This window comes from Doryrhamphus excisus, chromosome 16 (assembly GCF_030265055.1).
Source record: "Doryrhamphus excisus isolate RoL2022-K1 chromosome 16, RoL_Dexc_1.0, whole genome shotgun sequence".
Lineage (NCBI taxonomy): Eukaryota > Metazoa > Chordata > Actinopteri > Syngnathiformes > Syngnathidae > Doryrhamphus > Doryrhamphus excisus.
Genome location: NC_080481.1, coordinates 1,275,287 through 1,292,600, shown reverse-complemented (window position 1 = coordinate 1,292,600; position 17,314 = coordinate 1,275,287). Strand labels below are relative to the sequence as shown.

General features: G+C 39.6%; 4 protein-coding genes across 9 annotated transcripts; all 4 read right to left on the bottom strand.

Annotated features, from left to right (window-relative positions):
* Window positions 1-16: 16 nt before the first annotated feature.
* Window positions 17-4,015, bottom strand: LOC131104366 (14-3-3 protein beta/alpha-1). 3 transcript variants are annotated; one of them, XM_058051457.1, is made up of 6 exons: window positions 3,847-4,015; window positions 2,508-2,809; window positions 2,305-2,428; window positions 2,069-2,232; window positions 1,624-1,719; window positions 17-1,548 (listed from the first exon to the last, which is right to left on the bottom strand). In XM_058051457.1, exons 2-6 carry the CDS (start codon window positions 2,799-2,801, stop codon window positions 1,492-1,494), a joined length of 735 nt encoding a protein of 244 aa, XP_057907440.1. In that variant the 5' UTR covers window positions 2,802-2,809; window positions 3,847-4,015; the 3' UTR covers window positions 17-1,491. The 3 variants fall into 3 exon arrangements, with proteins under 3 accessions (XP_057907440.1, XP_057907441.1, XP_057907443.1); XM_058051458.1 differs by lacking the exon at window positions 3,847-4,015 and adding an exon at window positions 3,586-3,741; XM_058051460.1 differs by lacking the exon at window positions 3,847-4,015 and adding an exon at window positions 2,997-3,015.
* Window positions 4,016-7,067: 3,052 nt separating this feature from the next.
* LOC131104367 (ubiquinol-cytochrome-c reductase complex assembly factor 5) lies at window positions 7,068-7,730 on the bottom strand. The gene is made up of 2 exons (XM_058051461.1): window positions 7,439-7,730; window positions 7,068-7,169 (listed from the first exon to the last, which is right to left on the bottom strand). Exons 1-2 carry the CDS (start codon window positions 7,590-7,592, stop codon window positions 7,078-7,080), a joined length of 246 nt encoding a protein of 81 aa, XP_057907444.1. The 5' UTR covers window positions 7,593-7,730; the 3' UTR covers window positions 7,068-7,077.
* Window positions 7,731-8,194: 464 nt separating this feature from the next.
* kctd6b (potassium channel tetramerization domain containing 6b) lies at window positions 8,195-11,717 on the bottom strand. 3 transcript variants are annotated; one of them, XM_058051199.1, is made up of 3 exons: window positions 11,524-11,662; window positions 9,774-9,884; window positions 8,195-9,577 (listed from the first exon to the last, which is right to left on the bottom strand). In XM_058051199.1, exons 2-3 carry the CDS (start codon window positions 9,798-9,800, stop codon window positions 8,891-8,893), a joined length of 714 nt encoding a protein of 237 aa, XP_057907182.1. In that variant the 5' UTR covers window positions 9,801-9,884; window positions 11,524-11,662; the 3' UTR covers window positions 8,195-8,890. The 3 variants fall into 3 exon arrangements, with proteins under 3 accessions (XP_057907182.1, XP_057907181.1, XP_057907180.1); XM_058051198.1 differs by having other exon boundaries at window positions 9,774-9,868; window positions 11,475-11,617; XM_058051197.1 differs by having other exon boundaries at window positions 8,196-9,577; window positions 9,774-9,868; window positions 11,524-11,717.
* A 208-nt stretch (window positions 11,718-11,925) lies between these two features.
* abhd6b (abhydrolase domain containing 6, acylglycerol lipase b) lies at window positions 11,926-16,398 on the bottom strand. Of its 2 annotated transcripts, XM_058051196.1 has the most exons (9): window positions 16,255-16,398; window positions 15,925-16,148; window positions 15,628-15,784; window positions 14,075-14,188; window positions 13,874-14,006; window positions 13,602-13,759; window positions 13,466-13,520; window positions 12,219-12,318; window positions 11,938-12,118 (listed from the first exon to the last, which is right to left on the bottom strand). In XM_058051196.1, exons 2-9 carry the CDS (start codon window positions 16,047-16,049, stop codon window positions 11,938-11,940), a joined length of 1,023 nt encoding a protein of 340 aa, XP_057907179.1. In that variant the 5' UTR covers window positions 16,050-16,148; window positions 16,255-16,398. The 2 variants fall into 2 exon arrangements, with proteins under 2 accessions (XP_057907178.1, XP_057907179.1); XM_058051195.1 differs by having other exon boundaries at window positions 11,926-12,318.
* Window positions 16,399-17,314: the final 916 nt, after the last annotated feature.

Below are 17,314 nucleotides of genomic sequence, written 5' to 3'. Positions count from 1 at the left end.
TAAAATGACAACAACGTTCTTAAACGAAACTTTTATTTCACTGAATGGTCTTTGACACGTTCCTATTTATTACATGTATAGTGAAACTAGTATGGTTTTAAGATACATAAACACAAAGCTAGAGTTACACCGACCATTGTTTCTCCAAGTCATCGTTGCTTTTCAGAACTATACTAAATTTTCACAACCACGTGTGTGCACTGGGTAATAGACTGTTACAGAAGCAAATTTTAGCCATAGACTTGTCAGTAAAAACAAAGCAAGTAGATACCAGATATACAGACAGGCTTCGTTCCACATTCACTAACTGCATTTTCGTCAAGCATAATGAAACTTTTTAATGAACAAAACATTATTTCAATTCCTCTGAGCTTTGTCAGAATAAACAGGCTGTCATCTGTAACGTGGAATGGTGTCTTTAACTACAATATGTGGAATGTAGTGGTGATATATGGTATTGTGACACTGAGCTGTTTCAAAATATGAAATGGCACCTTCATATGATTTATCAGCACTTTTGTATAAAAATCCAATTTTCTTGAGAAATCAGCAACTTTTAGAAGATGTTGTAAGCACGTTTGATCAAATGCGATCAAACATTTTTGAACAACATCAAAGATTACTTTTGTTTTTTTAACATACACATGATAATCCTTGTTGCAAACTACAAAGCCAATCTGCACCACTTTGTTTGTAAAAGGAAATAAGCATCGGCCTTCTGGCATCCTTGGTAATTTAGGGGGTCCCTTTATGTTTGTGAATATGATGGAGGCGCATTACACTCAAGATGTCAGTGTCACAATACAGCCTGCCTCCTTTCTGTATGAGCCCACAGCAGAATTGCAGTAAGTTGAATTCAAGATTGTATTCGTTTCTGAACGCAAACTGCTTTTGGGTTGTGAAGCAAATGTAACACCTACCATCACAGTGTTTGCCAGTTTAATTACCAAACAATAAAACCATACAATAAAACCTGTAAATACCATGAGGAATCACAATAATAAAAGTAACAAAAAAAAAAGGGAGTGGGGGTTAAAATGCGCCACAAACTAGCTGGGACAAAGGAATTTAGAATGATGATTTAAATTCACAATACCTCCCCCTCCCCCCCCAGATCACACTCTCAGGCATGTGCTCGAGCACGCACACACACAAACACACACACTCGCATGCACGCAAACACACAAAATATCTTTTACACTCACGCTTGCTCACTCCACACAAACGAGCCAACATACACACAAAGCTAACATAAACAGAAACATGGACTCACTAATCAACACAAGTTTCTACAAAGTGACCGAACGTACTAACAACTGAAAATGACCCTGTCACCTCACAGAAAACTGAGAGGGGTAAACTAGTTGGTCAGGAGCAATTCAGGCTGCTTGTCATACAGAAGAGGGAGGGGCTGATGGAGTGGAGGGGGGATGTATATAAGCTGTCTGTGTTTTAAGATAAGAGTGTAGGTGGATTAACAGTGCAATTCCATCAGTTTTCCCCTTCTCCGGTCTCCCCCTCGTCGCCCTGGTTTTCTGATGTCCACAGCTGCAAATACGCGAGAAAAACAGTTAATGATTTGCCCGTCCAACCTTCAAAACAAAACGTGACGACATGACTCACAGTCAAGTTGTCCCTTAGTAGTTGCATGATCAGGGTGCTGTCTTTGTATGAATCCTCGTTCAAGGTGTCAAGCTCGGCGATGGCTTCATCAAATGCCTGAAAAAACAACGCAATTCTTACTGTGAGCTCAAAGCGGCGATCGCAATCATTTGGGAACGTTTTGTTACACACACTTAACCGGCTTCAGCTTCAAAACAGACGTATCATTTAATGATTCTTATTGTGTTTGTAGCTTGCAGTGGTGTAAAACTGCACTAAACTAATTTTTGAATATCATGCTCAAGCTCTTATCTCAGTATGATGCAGTACAGTTCTTCCCCACTGTTGATCAAAACTGTGCATTACGATCTTTGTCAAAGGTGTTTTCGTAATTAAAACTTTTGCATTGGATCTCATTAAGAGTGTTACGGATACCAAAAGTGCATATAAGAAGTTTGATTCACACCGTCTTTGCCAGACTGCAAGCCTTTTCCGGGTTGTTTTGGATTTCATAGTAGAAGACAGAGAAGTTGAGGGCCAGGCCAAGCCTAATGGGGTGTGTAGGCTGCATGTCCCCCTTGCTAATGTCAAAGGCTTGTTGGTACGCCTGCTGGGAATTCTCCACTGTATCTGGAAGCATACAATATCAAGATTCATAGTACAGGTCATCACTACTTATATTTAAAGGTCATCCTCACTTACCCTTCTTAGTGTCTCCGGATGCAACCTCAGACAGGTATCTGTAGTAGTCGCCTTTCATTTTCAGATAAAACACCTTGCCTTCAGAACTCGATGCATTGGCAATGAGGTACTGGTCCAGTAGCCCCTGAAAGCAACCAGTTGAGCTCACCACTGAGGAAACGCACGGACAGAAACACAAACGCACCAAAGTTCGGCAGCCTTACAAGCACATCGTGGCAGATTTCCTGCAGCTCAGATTCGATCTTCTCCCGATATTCACGTGCCATCTGCTTCTTTTTGTCATTGCCTTCAATCTTCTGCTCAATGCTGGAGATGACACGCCAGGATGAGCGGCGTGCCCCGACCACATTCTTGTAGGCAACGGAGAGAAGGTTGCGCTCCTCATTTGACAGCTCGGTACCTTGCTCCGTCACACTCTTCATGGCTGTGGCCATGTCATCATAGCGCTCGGCCTGCTCAGCCAGCTTGGCATTCTGTACCAGGTCGTTCTTATCCATTTTCAAGACTGGGGGAAATACAATGTAAAGAATCACATGGTTAGAGATGGCTAGCAAGTAGTCTAAAGATGTCTTTTGTGAGGGCCACGAAAGGAATTATCAAAGGCAATATATATTCCTGAATAAATGTTTGTAAATTAGCTTCATATACTTATATACAAAGACGGCATTTCCATGAATATTGAGGATGCGCACCGTAAACTGGGCCCCGTGGCAAGTGGGTCAACCATGCATTTGCTGAGGTTAGCCCCAAGCTAATTAACCAGCGCTCTCCAATCCCGTCTCACCGTTACCTCCATTTCGTCTAAAATGATTCGTCACAATCAGCAGCAAACGACTTGAAATATACGTTGTAATCGGTATTCCAATATCGTTTTGAATACACCTATTTCAACGAACATCAAAATCCTTCCCACTACAACCGCTGCTAACGGCGCTAGCGTAATGACACATTTCATTGACAGGTATTAACGATATCAAACACATTCACTCTCCAGTTTGCTCCTGCCACATTTGACAACTGCACTGCATTCGACAACTTACAACCGGAGCTGATATGTCTTGTATGCCCGCAAAATGTCAATTTTAAGCGACTGCAATGCAGTGAGGTGGCTACCGTTGCTTGATGTACCTATAACCGGAACGTTCCGTTAGCTAGGCCAGAAATAGGATCATCCCTCAATTTTTAAAACTCGGTTAAGGTCATAGCAACGCATTTATGTCGTTCCATATTTAATATTACCAAACATCACAACGACATATGAATTTCCTTGAAAGTCGATACCGTTTTTTGATCAGCTTTAGCACGGCCCGTCCTGGCTGGCGAGCCTGTCAGAACAAAGTGTCATGGCATCACGACGACGGGCTACATAGCTGCTAATGCCAGTTAGCCTTTCAAAAGCCCTAGCTAGCCCGTTCCCGTCATACGATGGATCCTCAAAAAGGATTCAGTCCAGCGCCATGAAACGCGCCTCGTAAATTAGCATCCGCGTGTAAAACCGTTATTACGCTACAATAAACACGAGTCCACGCTGACAACACTTACAATATCGGCGACTTTTAATCCTGATTATTTCAACCCTCTCTCTAGACGTGAAAGCCTCTGTCCACCGTCTCGTTGAGCGTATATCTCAGGGCAATACCACTTCCGTTACACGGCGACTTCTATTTCCTCTTTTCTCACCGCACAATCACATCAGCCTTATGTAAGACGCACGATGCACTCTACGAGACGAATAAACGATAAAGGAAACCCGCACGCCGGTGGCAACGGGAGATTTTACAGTTACACCAAGGCTTATAGGACTGATGGATAATATTTGAACATTTAGTATGCAAAGTACCCTCTGCTTTTAGCATATTGCAACGCTGCAGCTGATGTGCCAGTCGCAATTTTATCAAGGTCGCTCTTAACCTTTTATGATGTGAGCTGCATTACTTTCATATATACATATACATATATATATACATAGTGTACTCACTCAGCACTCCATCTTGACAGACAAAACCATTTTACAATGAAAAAGTTCGGCCACCCCTGAAGATATTCCTTTATAAATCATTGGTTTCAGTTAAATATATCATATAGCAGACAAACATTGATATTTCAGAAGTGAAATGTCCTTCACATAGTGTGAAGAAAGAAAGTGTGCAATAATTACTTAAATAAAAATAGGCAGATGCATAAATTTGGGCACCCTTGTTGTTTTATTGATTTGAATACCTTTAGCACTAATTATTGGAACACTCATTGACCCTTGACCTGTAAACACAGGTGAAGCCAATCACGAGAAAGGGTATTTAAGGGTATTCAGTTGCAAGTTGTTCTCCATCGTCTCTGAAGACTAGCAGCATGGTAGCCTCATAACAACTGTCAAATGACCCGAAAGAATATATTGTTCAACATCATGGTTTAGGGGAAGGATACAAAAGAATCATATAGGAAAAACGTCTGAAATATGAATTTAACACTACAGTGGTATGAGAAAGTTTGGGCACCCCTGGTCACGATTCAAGATTTTCCTTTATAAATGACCAGTTGCTTGGATCAGCCATTTCACTTAAATATATCATATAGCAGACCAACACAGGGATAGATAAAAGAAGTGAAATTAATTTCAAAGGATTTCCAGAAAACCCAATTCCAAGTTGCATCTTCTCTGAAGAGTAGCAACATGGTAGCCTCAAAACAACTGTCAAATGACCCGAGGGCAAATATTGTTCAACATCATGGTTTAGAGGAAGGATACAAAAGCTAGCTCGGAGATTTCAGCTGTCAGGTTCCACTCTGAGGAACACAATGAGAAAATGGAAGACCACAGGCACAGTTCTAGTTAAGGCCTGGAGTGAAAACACCACAGATAAGCGGAGATGAAGGATGGTGAGAAGAGTCAAACTCAACCCACAGACCAGCTCCAAAGACCTACAACATGATCTTGGTGCAGATGGTGCATCGTTCAAGTATTCAGTGCACTTTGCACAAGGGGATGCTGTACGGGAAAGTCATGCGGAAGAAGCCTTTTCCGGCCACACGCCACAAACCGAGTCCCTTGAGGTATGCTAAAGCACATTTGGACAAGCTAGCTTCATTTTGGAATAAGGTGCTGTGGACTGGTAAAAGTAAAATGGAGTTATTTGGACATAACAAGGTATGCGGTATGCACGGCGGATAAAGAACACAGCATTCCAAGACAAACACTTGCTACCCACAGTAACATTTGGTGGTGGTTCCATCATGCTGTGGGGCTGTGTGGCCAGTGCAGGTACTGGACATCTTGTTCAAGTTGAATGTGGCATGGATTCCGGTCAGTATCGGCAGATTCTTGCCAACAATGTTCAAGAATTTGTATAACAAAAGACAAAAGGTCATTTGCCGCTTCTCTAGCCACCCTACCAGAGAAACGATGTCATCCAAGCTCTTAGGGTTCTACAAAGGGATGAGGTGGGTCTTGATCTCAGTTGAGAGTGCCAGGAAAAAAAAAACATCTACAAGGGTTGATGCGTTCCAGTCGCTGTCGGCGGCGAGTTTGCAGAATTCAATGGCATAATGGGACACACTACGCAAATGATCAGGGGTGCCCAAACTTTTTCATACAACTATTTAACTCAGGTGTCGTTCATTTCTGATCCTCCTTGAGATGCTTCTACTCCTTCATTGGAGTCCAGTCAGTTTAATGACGGAAAGTATTCAGATCCTCTGAATGAAGGGTTGAGTGCAGTGGCGGAGCTCGGGGGTGGCCAGGGGGTGGCCAACCAAGGAGGCAAAAAAAGTTAAATCACGAGTGCCATTTGACGTACACTGTTTTGTGCCTTATGTGGTTTTGGCCGTCAAAACATTCTAATTAATAATTGAAGTAATGTAATCTAGTCATTTCAGGCATCAACTTATTGCCACCCCTGTGTGAGGAATGGTCTCACCTTGAGTGTTGATTCTATGAATATTAACAAATTAAATGTATGTACTGTATATAAGCATGATGAAGTTGATATAAAAATATATAAATATCAGCACTAACCACACATACAGCATATATTGAGTTGAAGTTTGTGTTCTTCTATTGCTCAACACATGCATTTTAGGTCTTAGCACATTAAGCAGCAATATCGATGCAGCTGTTTATCCACTGTTATTGCAATTATGTGTTTTTTCCATCAACAGGCATACCAACATATTTACTGTGTGTTTGTCTGAGTGGCTTTGTTTACTGTGAGGAGGTGTCAGCTGTCCCAACATTGCCGAAATAAACAGCCTATCTCTATGCATGCTACACAAATAAACAAGGACGACTTTACAGGCATGAGTAAGTAAATGTTTTTTTTTTTTTTTAATCAGTCCTTTGTGTGACGTGTTTTGTTCTTCCAAAGTTTCACCCCATATTTTCCAGCCACACTGAAAATAATTGCGGGAATCTCATTGCGGAGATAGAGTATGGAGCTTCGGTTCGCTACAACCCAACACAAACACTACATTTAAGATGTGGCATTGTAACTCGTTTTCTGTATCTCATACAGAACAACAGGATCAGAACAATAAGATGGAACCTTCAGCTGAGAAAACCCCAGCTACTACATTTGCAGCAACATGCATGAGGTGAGACTGGATGGGAACCCCATCATACTCTGGAAACATCCTTACAGCTTCATCTGTCTGCACAGTCTCCATATTGGATACGAAGACCACCGTACTTTATATCTGAACATACAGTTTGGTGATTATTGAAGTGATTGTGAAGTGCGGTTGTGATCGGGTAACAAGTCCAAGGTAGGAACCACTCATTTACTTGTCTGTGGGCCCATTTAGAACTATGAAACCTTCTGATACTTTCTGCTGGTACTCCCTCTCTGATCGCTTTCTTCTGTAGACATCATCTGGTAAGACAAGAGAACAAATGAGATATATTATGACAGATAAATATGAGTGCAATATGATTATACGGATGGAATGAAATGCGTTTTAGAAAATAAACATTTACTACTAAGTATATTAAAAAATAAATACAAGCTCTAAATAGTATTTAGTAGTAGTAGTATTTCCAGTTGACAAAAATTATGGTCGTTATTCAAATTGTATAGTGAAAGCACCAAAACTGAGCATTAAAATAATAAAAATACAACTGTCGTTTTGTCAAGCTACTTACAAAATGTTTCTTTTCCTATCCTCATGTTAATCATAATCCACTCCATGACGCCTCCAATGCAAAAAAAGACAGGAAGAAACCTGTACGGCCCAAAACGACGTTTGCCAGGCACAAGGCTCAGCAAATATCGTAGGTTTTTACTTCTTTGAAACATTTCGGAGACACGTAGAATATTGTTCCAAATGTGGAATACTTATGGTTATTTGTTGTAGCGTGGAGGTATAAATGTCCTTCCGAAATGTTGTGAAAGCGACACAGTGAGGGATGCGCTCGTTTTAAATCATGCGTGGAAGGAATTGGGAAGCTTACTGGATGTGGTAGGTTGCACTTGATAGTCAAAGTGACATTGTGTAGAAAACGAGCGAACCCATGACATACGTAATATCCGGGTACGTAACTTTCCGGTTTCCGGTCTAATGAGGAAAAAAATTGAATGTCAAAAATAGTGGTTAAATTATAAAATAAAATATAACTGGATTAGCGATCTCGGTGATAATTGCAACAGTTTAACTAGCGATAAAAAATAAAAACGCCTTGAAAGCGATCAAAATGTTCTATCATCACCTTTTGCCTGCCTTTGCCACCCTGCCCCTAGCTACAACTAGCTAACATTACTTTTACATTAACGCTATAATGGAATTTGATGACAGTAGATGTGGCTCATATGAACGTTATTGTCAATGATTGTTGGATGGATGGCTCGATGTGGTTCATTGATAATAATGGGTCATAGAGAAAATATACTAAAATATTTCAAGAACAAAGACGGACAAAAACATAGGTTTATTGACTACCTAGGTGAAACAGTAAGACATAAATCTACAATATGTAACCATATAAAGTGAAAACTTGATATACACCAGCCAAGACGCAGATAATACACATACTGTACATTAAACACATGCAACAACTACATTGGTAGAAACCAGAAAAAGAACTTGGAAGACTATAAGGAGGCTTCTCCGTGACATGGGCTCACCAGGAATGGACTTGATTATAATTGGACAGAATGTTGTCAAGTGGTGATGCGACAAGAAGAGCCATCAAATCCACAAAGGTTGGTGAGGCCCCACGGTATACGATTTAGAGTCTTCTTTTGCACATTTAACCAAACTGACGCCACAATCTTCAAAACGGGCTTCCATTCTCATAAAAGGTTAAATTGAGAATACCATATACAGTATATATATAGGCTGCGGTTTCAAAATCACAATTTAATTATTGCAGAAAAACTATTGCCGCAAATATTGCTAATTTCTTTTGGAGCAAAAACGGTATAGTATTGGCACTAAAGACTTTAAAATGGCCCATTATTTCTGAAGCTGTGCTTTATGAGGATAGAACAAGAACAAATATTCCCTTTATGCAATTCATTTGGCCTTTTGAATCACAATATATGTAACAGCGTGGACAATCAGATGAGGACACACTTATTGTGTCCTCCACAATAAGTCAGTCTTCAACTATGTGAGCTGGTCTACAGAAAGTCCAGTGATGTTCTACCGTGTTCTCATTTGCTCGCTCACTCATGTGATGCACCCGCGTGTTACGGATGGTGAAGCCTTGTTTCATGATGTAGTCCATGAGGTGAACACGCAATGACACCTCCTGATGATAGTCACACGGTCCGAAGGTGAAGGACACCTGGCAATCTCTGGTGTCCATCATGTGTTTGTTCCACTTGGTGAAGTTGTTGGAAATACCTTCTAAGAGGGCATGGACCTTTGTTGTTATAGTTAGCTGTGTGATGATGACAGCTACCGGGTTGGAATATTTGGACAGTTTGCGGGTGCTGGAAAGCTCCACGACCTGCTCAAAGATATCTGGAGGGTACAACGGCTTGGGGTCACTGAGGCAATGGATCAACGGTTCAATCTGGTAGAAGTCTGCCTCTTTCCTCAGGAGGTCCGTCTCCGTGAAGTCGAGCGGGAGGGTTAGCTCCGACGTCCGCAGAAAGTTCAGAATGTATCTGAAAAGTGTCCCATCACGATCAATAAAATAATTTCCTTGGGTGTCACGGGTGGTTGGGAAATCTCCCCGGAACATGGCACCCAGCATGGAGTCTGGATAACGCTGCAGTGTGGACAAGCTGGTTGTGTACAGGTGACCTCCTACGTTTAAGGTAACGGGAGTAGTCATCTAAGGAAAAGGCAAGGGAGGAATGGCCTTTTTAATGCATTCAGATTTGCACACACACACAAGGCAAGTACATATATAAACAACAAACACATCATGTTCCTTTAGTTAAATGATCTAAATTAACTTTATACAAAGATAAGTCATATTTTTTCCACATTTAACATTATAGTTGCATTGTCTTACAGGCATCTCTTACCCTATGGCCCCAGTCTCCATTATCCATTTGTAGAGAAATACACACTTGGCCAGAACCAAAACACAGAGCAACAGATGTCGTTGGGCTCAATTCTCCTGCGAAAAAAACAACCTGTAATTAAGTTAGCAAGAACTCTATATGCTTCACAATAATGTGATATTGTTGTATCATTATTTGTCCTTAGGCCTTTTGAGGGTGAAATTATTTTCTAATCGAATTGCGCTAAGTTACCAAGTGGCTGCTGTACACTTCCCTAAATAGGATACAATTCCCTAAGCTGCACAATACACTACGATGATACAGAACACATATGAATGATACAGACAATAATTACAATGCACATGCAAATGATATTGTCTGTGTTTATGGTGGCAAGTATCACATGCTGGACAGTATGGTTGGTGAGGCATGAAATTACATCTTAACCACTAAAAGCAATCTGTTGGAAATTAGTGTTTTTTTAAGTTTAATGAACTTTTTTTTATGAACTGTCATACTTTAATGACAAAAGCTTCCCTATCAAAGCAATACAAAACATTTGTCATCTGTCAAGTCAATGCTTGCAAGGCTTCAGAAACAACAGTTTCTGGGATGAGAAAGGCCACAATGTGCATTCAGGCGCACTTGTAATTTTGAGTGTTAAGCGCTAATCGTTTTTTTCATTTTATTTACGTACCCCCATGGCAATCCATATACCCCTGGGGGTATGCGTACCCCACTTTGGGAACCACTCACCTGCACTATCAATGAAAACTGGCAATGAGAAGAAGCCAGCTCTTGATCAAATTCACTTATTTTAAGGTTTGTTAAATTTAAAGTATTTATTTAAAGTATTTAAATTTAAAGTATTTATTCTTGTTTTGTTTAATTACCTGTTAGTTGCACCTGAACACAGCGTACAGGAATGAGAACCACCACTAAAACTCCTCTCTCAGGGTGGGTGATATCACTCCACAGGGAGAGTATATGGGATTACTGAAACAGACACTTTTACTTGAAAATGTTTCAAGATCATGGAATGATTTTCGTAATTTGGCCTTTAATCATGAGTTGATCATGCGTATAACTACAATAAAACACCAGACAAATATTTTACACCATTCCAAAATATCTGAACAACCTAATATATATATATTCAATCGTGTAAAACAACGTAAAAATATCAACAAAATAAAATGATTCCCTTGTGGCCTTTTATTACATACAAAAGTAAAAACTACTATTGAAATTTGTATGCTGTTACCTAACGAAAGAACTATTCCCTTTGTCAAATATAACAATTGATACATATGACATTATAAACAATGCATAAACAAAGTACGAACAACAAAAACATATTTGAGAAAATAAAACACCGAATTTGAAAAAAATATAGATCTTATCTCGATTGATCGAAGACTAATACTACCTTTTCTATCGATAGATATTCGATCCGTCAATACCTACTTACTCACACGATGCAAGCTAACGTTTGTTTCGTTTACATTTTAGGGAGCAGCGTCCACCTTTTGCTTTTCTGTGTCCGCGTCGTTAAAGTAAAACCAATATGAGAACAAAAATGTGCATTCTTCCATACAAACAATATCAGCAGTTTTTGAATGGAACAAGAACTGTTCATGCTAACTAGCTAAAAAAAATGCTAGCTGCAATAAGGCTAGCGAGCTACTGGCAATGCAGCTGATGTTACGATTAAGGTTTTACCTCTGCAAGGTCTTCGTTTTAGAAGAGAAGGCGTAAAATAAAACCTCACCGTCTGTCTTTTGGGTTCGTGTGTCTTTTTGTCTCATTGAAGTAGTGTGACGCTGGAATGCAGCGGTGCAGATAGCACACAATCAGGGATGTTCACCGCACTGGAGCAATCCCCGACACTGTGATTTGTGGTACCCGTTCACACTACCGGGGTCCATTTCAAAATAAAACCACAGTTTGGTGAGGGGGGGTGAATTGACACAATCAGGACGATGTTATCATTGCTATCACGTCGGTTTTTTTGTAGTTCAGCATTTTCAACCAGGAACTATTGCAGTGAGATTTCAAAATAAAAGCACACCATTACTTAACCCTCTTGTAATCTTAGATAAAAATGTATCTTGCTGATGTGCAAATATTGCAAAAATTAGTAATTCAATCCTCGAGATAAATATCGCACATGGCAAATGTTATTTCAGGATGATTTCTTCATGCCACCTCTTGCATCTTGCTGCAATATAATGAACTCCAGGATGAGTTTGGCTGTGCGACAAGGCCTCTCCATCACCACAGAGTGGCCGCAGTTCTCCAGCAGGTCCACTCTGCATGCAGGCAAGATGTCTGCAATGACTGCGGCTCCAGACACATCCACCACCCAGAATTGAAACAAGTTGGTTAATATTATGCTTTGTCTTGTACTCGTGAGCATAAAGTACACACAAATTCATGTTGGCTTTCAAATGACTGGATTTTACCTGGTCCTGTTTGCCCCATATAACCTGTAAAGGTGCAGTGATGAGATGCAAGTGTTCCTGTAAGGCATATCTGGATTTCTCATCCACAATCTCCATGAACACTGTTAAAAATAAAATACAATTACTGTCTGTGTTCTATGCATGACTAACATACTGGAGGACAGGGCTATCAAACTCAGTTGTTTTGGGGCCAGAGCTGCTGGGCTTCTCTTGTCACTATTGTAAAAATAACCCTCATAATAATCATCATAAAGTTGAAATATTAAAGAAAAATGATATTTTAAAAAGTTGAATTAATGTGAAAATGAATAAAATTATGTTGCAGAAAAAATTCTAATTAGGTGAGTGTGAATGGTTGTTTGTCTATATGTGCCCTGTGATTGGCTGGCCACCAGTCCTGGGTGTACCCCGCCTCTCGCCTGAAGACAGCTGGGATAGGCTCCAGCACTCCCGCAACCCTTGTTAGGATAAGCGGTACAAAATGAATGAATGAATGAAAGTTACAACGTTATGACAAGGTCAAAATTAGGGAATAAATCATAATTATGAGAAGAACATTTTGAAAAGTAGGAATAGTTGAAAAATAAACAGCAGAAATGCAAAACACAGCAGAATTAAGTACAAATATTAGGACAAAAAAGTAAAATTTTTACAAAAATAAACTTGGAATTTTATGTGATGTGTGTAATTTTAGTAGAATAGGGTTGAAATATTGAAGAAAAATATAGAATATTATGAGAAATATTTTCATTAATTTTCTTCCCAGCTGTCTTCGGGCAAGAGGCGGGGTACACCCTGGACTGGTGGCCAGCCAATCACAGGGCACATATAGACAAACAACCATTCACACTCACATTCATACCTATGGACAATTTGGAGTGGCCAATTAACCTAGCATGTTTTTGGAATGTGGGAGGAAACCGGAGTACCCGGAGAAAACCCACGCATGCACGGGGAGAACATGCAAACTCCACACAGAGATGGCCGAGGGTGGAATTTAACTCGGGTCTCTTAGCTGTGAGGCCTGCATGCTAACCACTCAAAACAAAACAAAATAAAGGCTGGGTAAAATATTATGATATTAAATAAAACTAAGTCAAAATATTATGGGTCATAATATTACGGAAAGAAAATGTACACCGACTATTTAAGAAGAATGTAGAAATATTTGAAAAATGTAAAAAAAAAATAAACATTTTCACAAATGTGATGATGTCATTCACGGGCTGTAATGGGCTTGAAACCTACCTTCCTCATAAAACGAATTGTGGGGCTGTCGGACATCCACTAGTCCTTGAAGAATCTAAACAACATGAATAGAGTAATATTAGTAATAAGGTAATATTATACCTTTTTAATATTTACCTTTTATATTGAACCTGACCTGCTGAGGGATTTTGAAGCGAACATGTGAACACAGTTTAAACATGTCCTCCATCTCCTCGGGTGTAGTTGGGATCAGTGGGATGTTCAGTGTGAAATTACTGCGTTCTAGGTCTTGCAGATGGTTGTCGAATTTGGTCTCGGATGGGTGTTTGATACCTTCAGGATAAAATTGCCATCATGGGTGTTTCATCAAACAAAAATATGTATTGTACATGTTTAGTTTATAGAAAATACACACATGCACACACACACACACACACAAGCACTAACCGTCTGGGCATATGAGAGTCATGCTACATATTTCAGAGGAATAGATGGCGGCATACACCCCGGCTACATTTCCACCCATGGAGGTCCCAATCACATGGAAAGGTTTGCGATTTAAGCGAAGGTTTTCCACAAACTAAAAAGAGGAAAGTATCAAAGTTGGAGTGCAAATGATCACCACGTGTGTATAGCTTCATCATGTACCTGATGAATCCTTCGGACTTGTCCGAGAATGGAATAATCCTCTGTGTTGGTGCGTGTCGTGCCCTCATGGCCTGGCATGTCCACACATACAATGTGCAGATGTTTGGGTAGATACTGAACACAGACACAGAACGCAGCTCAGGAAGATGAATGCATACTTGCAAGACAAACTGGATTTTACTTGCAGGTTCAGAATGTGGCAACGCTACATCATAAAAGAAACAAAGTATATGGTCGGAGCTGTCAAAGAAAGAGGTGAAAGCTTGTAAAAATAAAGAAAAACTGTATTATTTCCAGATGTCCACAAAATATGCTGTAGAAAATAACATTTTTAGGGAGTAAGGGAGGCCCCAAGATGTTGCATCCCAGTTTGAATATTGTTCTCTCACTCTAAGCGTTCAAAAATTACTTTTTAATAAATGATTGCTGTTTTGTGGTTGACAAAAAAATATAGAAATGCAAGTTTTCTGTCGTGTATTGGCCACTAGGGGTCAGTAATGACACAAAACATTGATGAGACATGACATTTCATTACATTACCATCTCACTGCATGTCCACAGAGTGAAAAGTTGTTCTTGTCACATTCCGTGTGGAAGTGGTAAAACTTTTACTTCTTTGTTTTTGTCTTTATTCTCCACTTCGTTTGAAACTCTTTATTAAGTTTAGAATTAATATATTGGATGTTAGAGGCGGCACAATTAGCATGCAGGCCAAACAGCTAGGAGACCTGGGTTTGATTCCCTGCTCGGGCATCTCTGTGTGTAGCTTGCATGTTCTAGTGGGTTTCCCCTCAACATTCCAAAAACATGCTAGATTAATTGGCCACCACGAATTGTCCATAGGTATGAATGTGAGTGTGAATGGTTGTTTGTCTATATGTGCCCTGTGATTGGCTGGCCACCAGTCCAGTGTGTACCCCGCCTCTCGCCCAAAGACAGCTGGGTAGAAAATTAATGAAAATATTTCTCATAATATTCTGACTTAAAAAATATATATTTTTTCTTCAATATTTCAACCTTATCCTACTAAAATGACATTATTTTTCACATATTACAAGTTTATTTTTGTAAAAAAAATACTTTTTTGTCCTAATATTTGTACTTGATTTTGCTGTGTTTTGCATTTCTGCTGTTTATTTTTCAACTATTCCTACTTTTCAAAATGTTCTTCTCATAATTATGATTTATTCCCTAATTTTGACCTTGTCAATCACAGGGCACATATAGACAAACAACCATTCACACTCACATCATTATAACTTTTTCTGCAACATAATTTCATTCATTTTCATAATAATACAACTTTCAAAATTAGATTTTTCTTTAGTATTTCTACTTTATGATGATTGTTATGAGGGTTATTTTTACAATAGTGACAAGAGAAGCCCAGTACCTCTGGCCCCAAAACAACTAAGTTTGATGGCCCTGTCCTCCAGTATGCTGCAGACCAGTCCAGGGCATTCCTAATTTACTGTAAGTATTTTCTACATAATCCTGAAGCGATTGCTACCTCCAAAACGCTATGATGTATTCACGGATGCACTTGTGCTAACCTTGACAACTGTGAGCCAAGTATCTTTGTGAGCAGAGAAGCCGTGCAGCATTAGAATCGAAGGTCTCAACCCGGGCTTTCCTCTGCTGGAGTAACAGAAGCGATAGCCACCACAGTCCGTATAGTGAACCTGGAGACCCAAAGTCCTCCTCCAGTACCTGCACAGGAGCAGTCAATGTCAGCAATTCCTTCAATTTGCATCTCATCATGAATATTCAGAAGGCAAAGTCATTGCGTGGGTTTTGTTGAGAGGACTCACATACTACATTTACCAAAAATGAGCATTTACCAAACTTACCAGTAGTAGACTTTAATCAGCATCGACGGCCACAGAAGGAAGGAAGCAAGAAATGCCAAAATAGGAATAGCCAGCGTTCCCCCAGCAATTATAAACAGATTCACAACGTCTAATTCTGCTGCCATAACTTGCCTGCGTAAACACAGTGATTATACACGTCAGTTATTACAAGAGGAGTTAAAAAGGGGTAGACTAACTTACTGTCCTGATCGTTCATACAATGTCTGAAACAGAAAAAAAAATACAGGAAGCAATAAATGATCAAAAAGTTTGCAATAAAAGATGCAATACTGGTTTAATGTGTTATTATATAAAAAGTAGGCTACTCACTATTCAGTTGATTTGATGGCTCCGAGTCTTTGGGTTATCTTTAAAATGTGTTCCTAAAAGTCCGTCTCGTAAACTTTAAATTATTCCAATATTAATACATTTAAATGTTAAAAAAAAAAAAACATTGCGATTGTGGTGTCCAGTCAGTCCCATCAGATGATACTGGCTCTGGATAAACTCACTGATCAATAATCATCACAGAGGGGGGATCTGGGCCACTAGATTCTTTTAAAGTGAACGTACCGGCTCATGGATGTCAATTAAAAAAATACAACTCAACAATACCAAAAGAAGAAATATGCATGACATTGCATTGTTAGTAGTGCTTAACAACATCTGTAATCGATGAAGTACCTGTATACCTCAGACTTCAAATACAAACTGTACCACTGGGTGTCATAAGAGAGGCAAACTGTGTGTTTATAATTTGTTGACGTCAGGGAGGCACTATTTCAGTCCCTAAACTGATGTGCAACCAGCTGTAAATATTATAACAAGACCACAGAACTTGAAAAAAAACTAGGAAAAAAAACAGAAAAGTGTGATGAGAAGCCACTTGCATTATGTTGTATTTAAACTACATAACATGTACAACCACATCGACTCTTCTCAGTGCATCCGGTTAATAAATAAAACCAGTATGTGACACAGATATACAATAGAATTAATAGATGACCGGATTCAAGCTATACAGAACCGGTGATTGCACTGCAAACCGATCTGATGCCATGCATGGTTAGCATTGTACTGCAACCTTGGACCTCTGCTGATGACCTACATACAGAACAAATTGGAGCAGAACAAATGGATAGAGGCCTGGGAATTGTGTTTATACAGTATTTGGCTTTGTATAGACAATATTACCAGTCTTTTCCACATCTTGACGGAGATCATTCAAATGCAGCCAGCTTGGCAACACGGTGAGCGACTTTAAAGGGGACCTATTATGCTTTTTCCACGTTTCTGACCTATAAATGTAGTTAGAATGTTGGATTCTCATGTTAAACGATGCCTAAGTTTCAGATAATGAGATTTGCGCATTAAAAGAAGTTTTGGATAG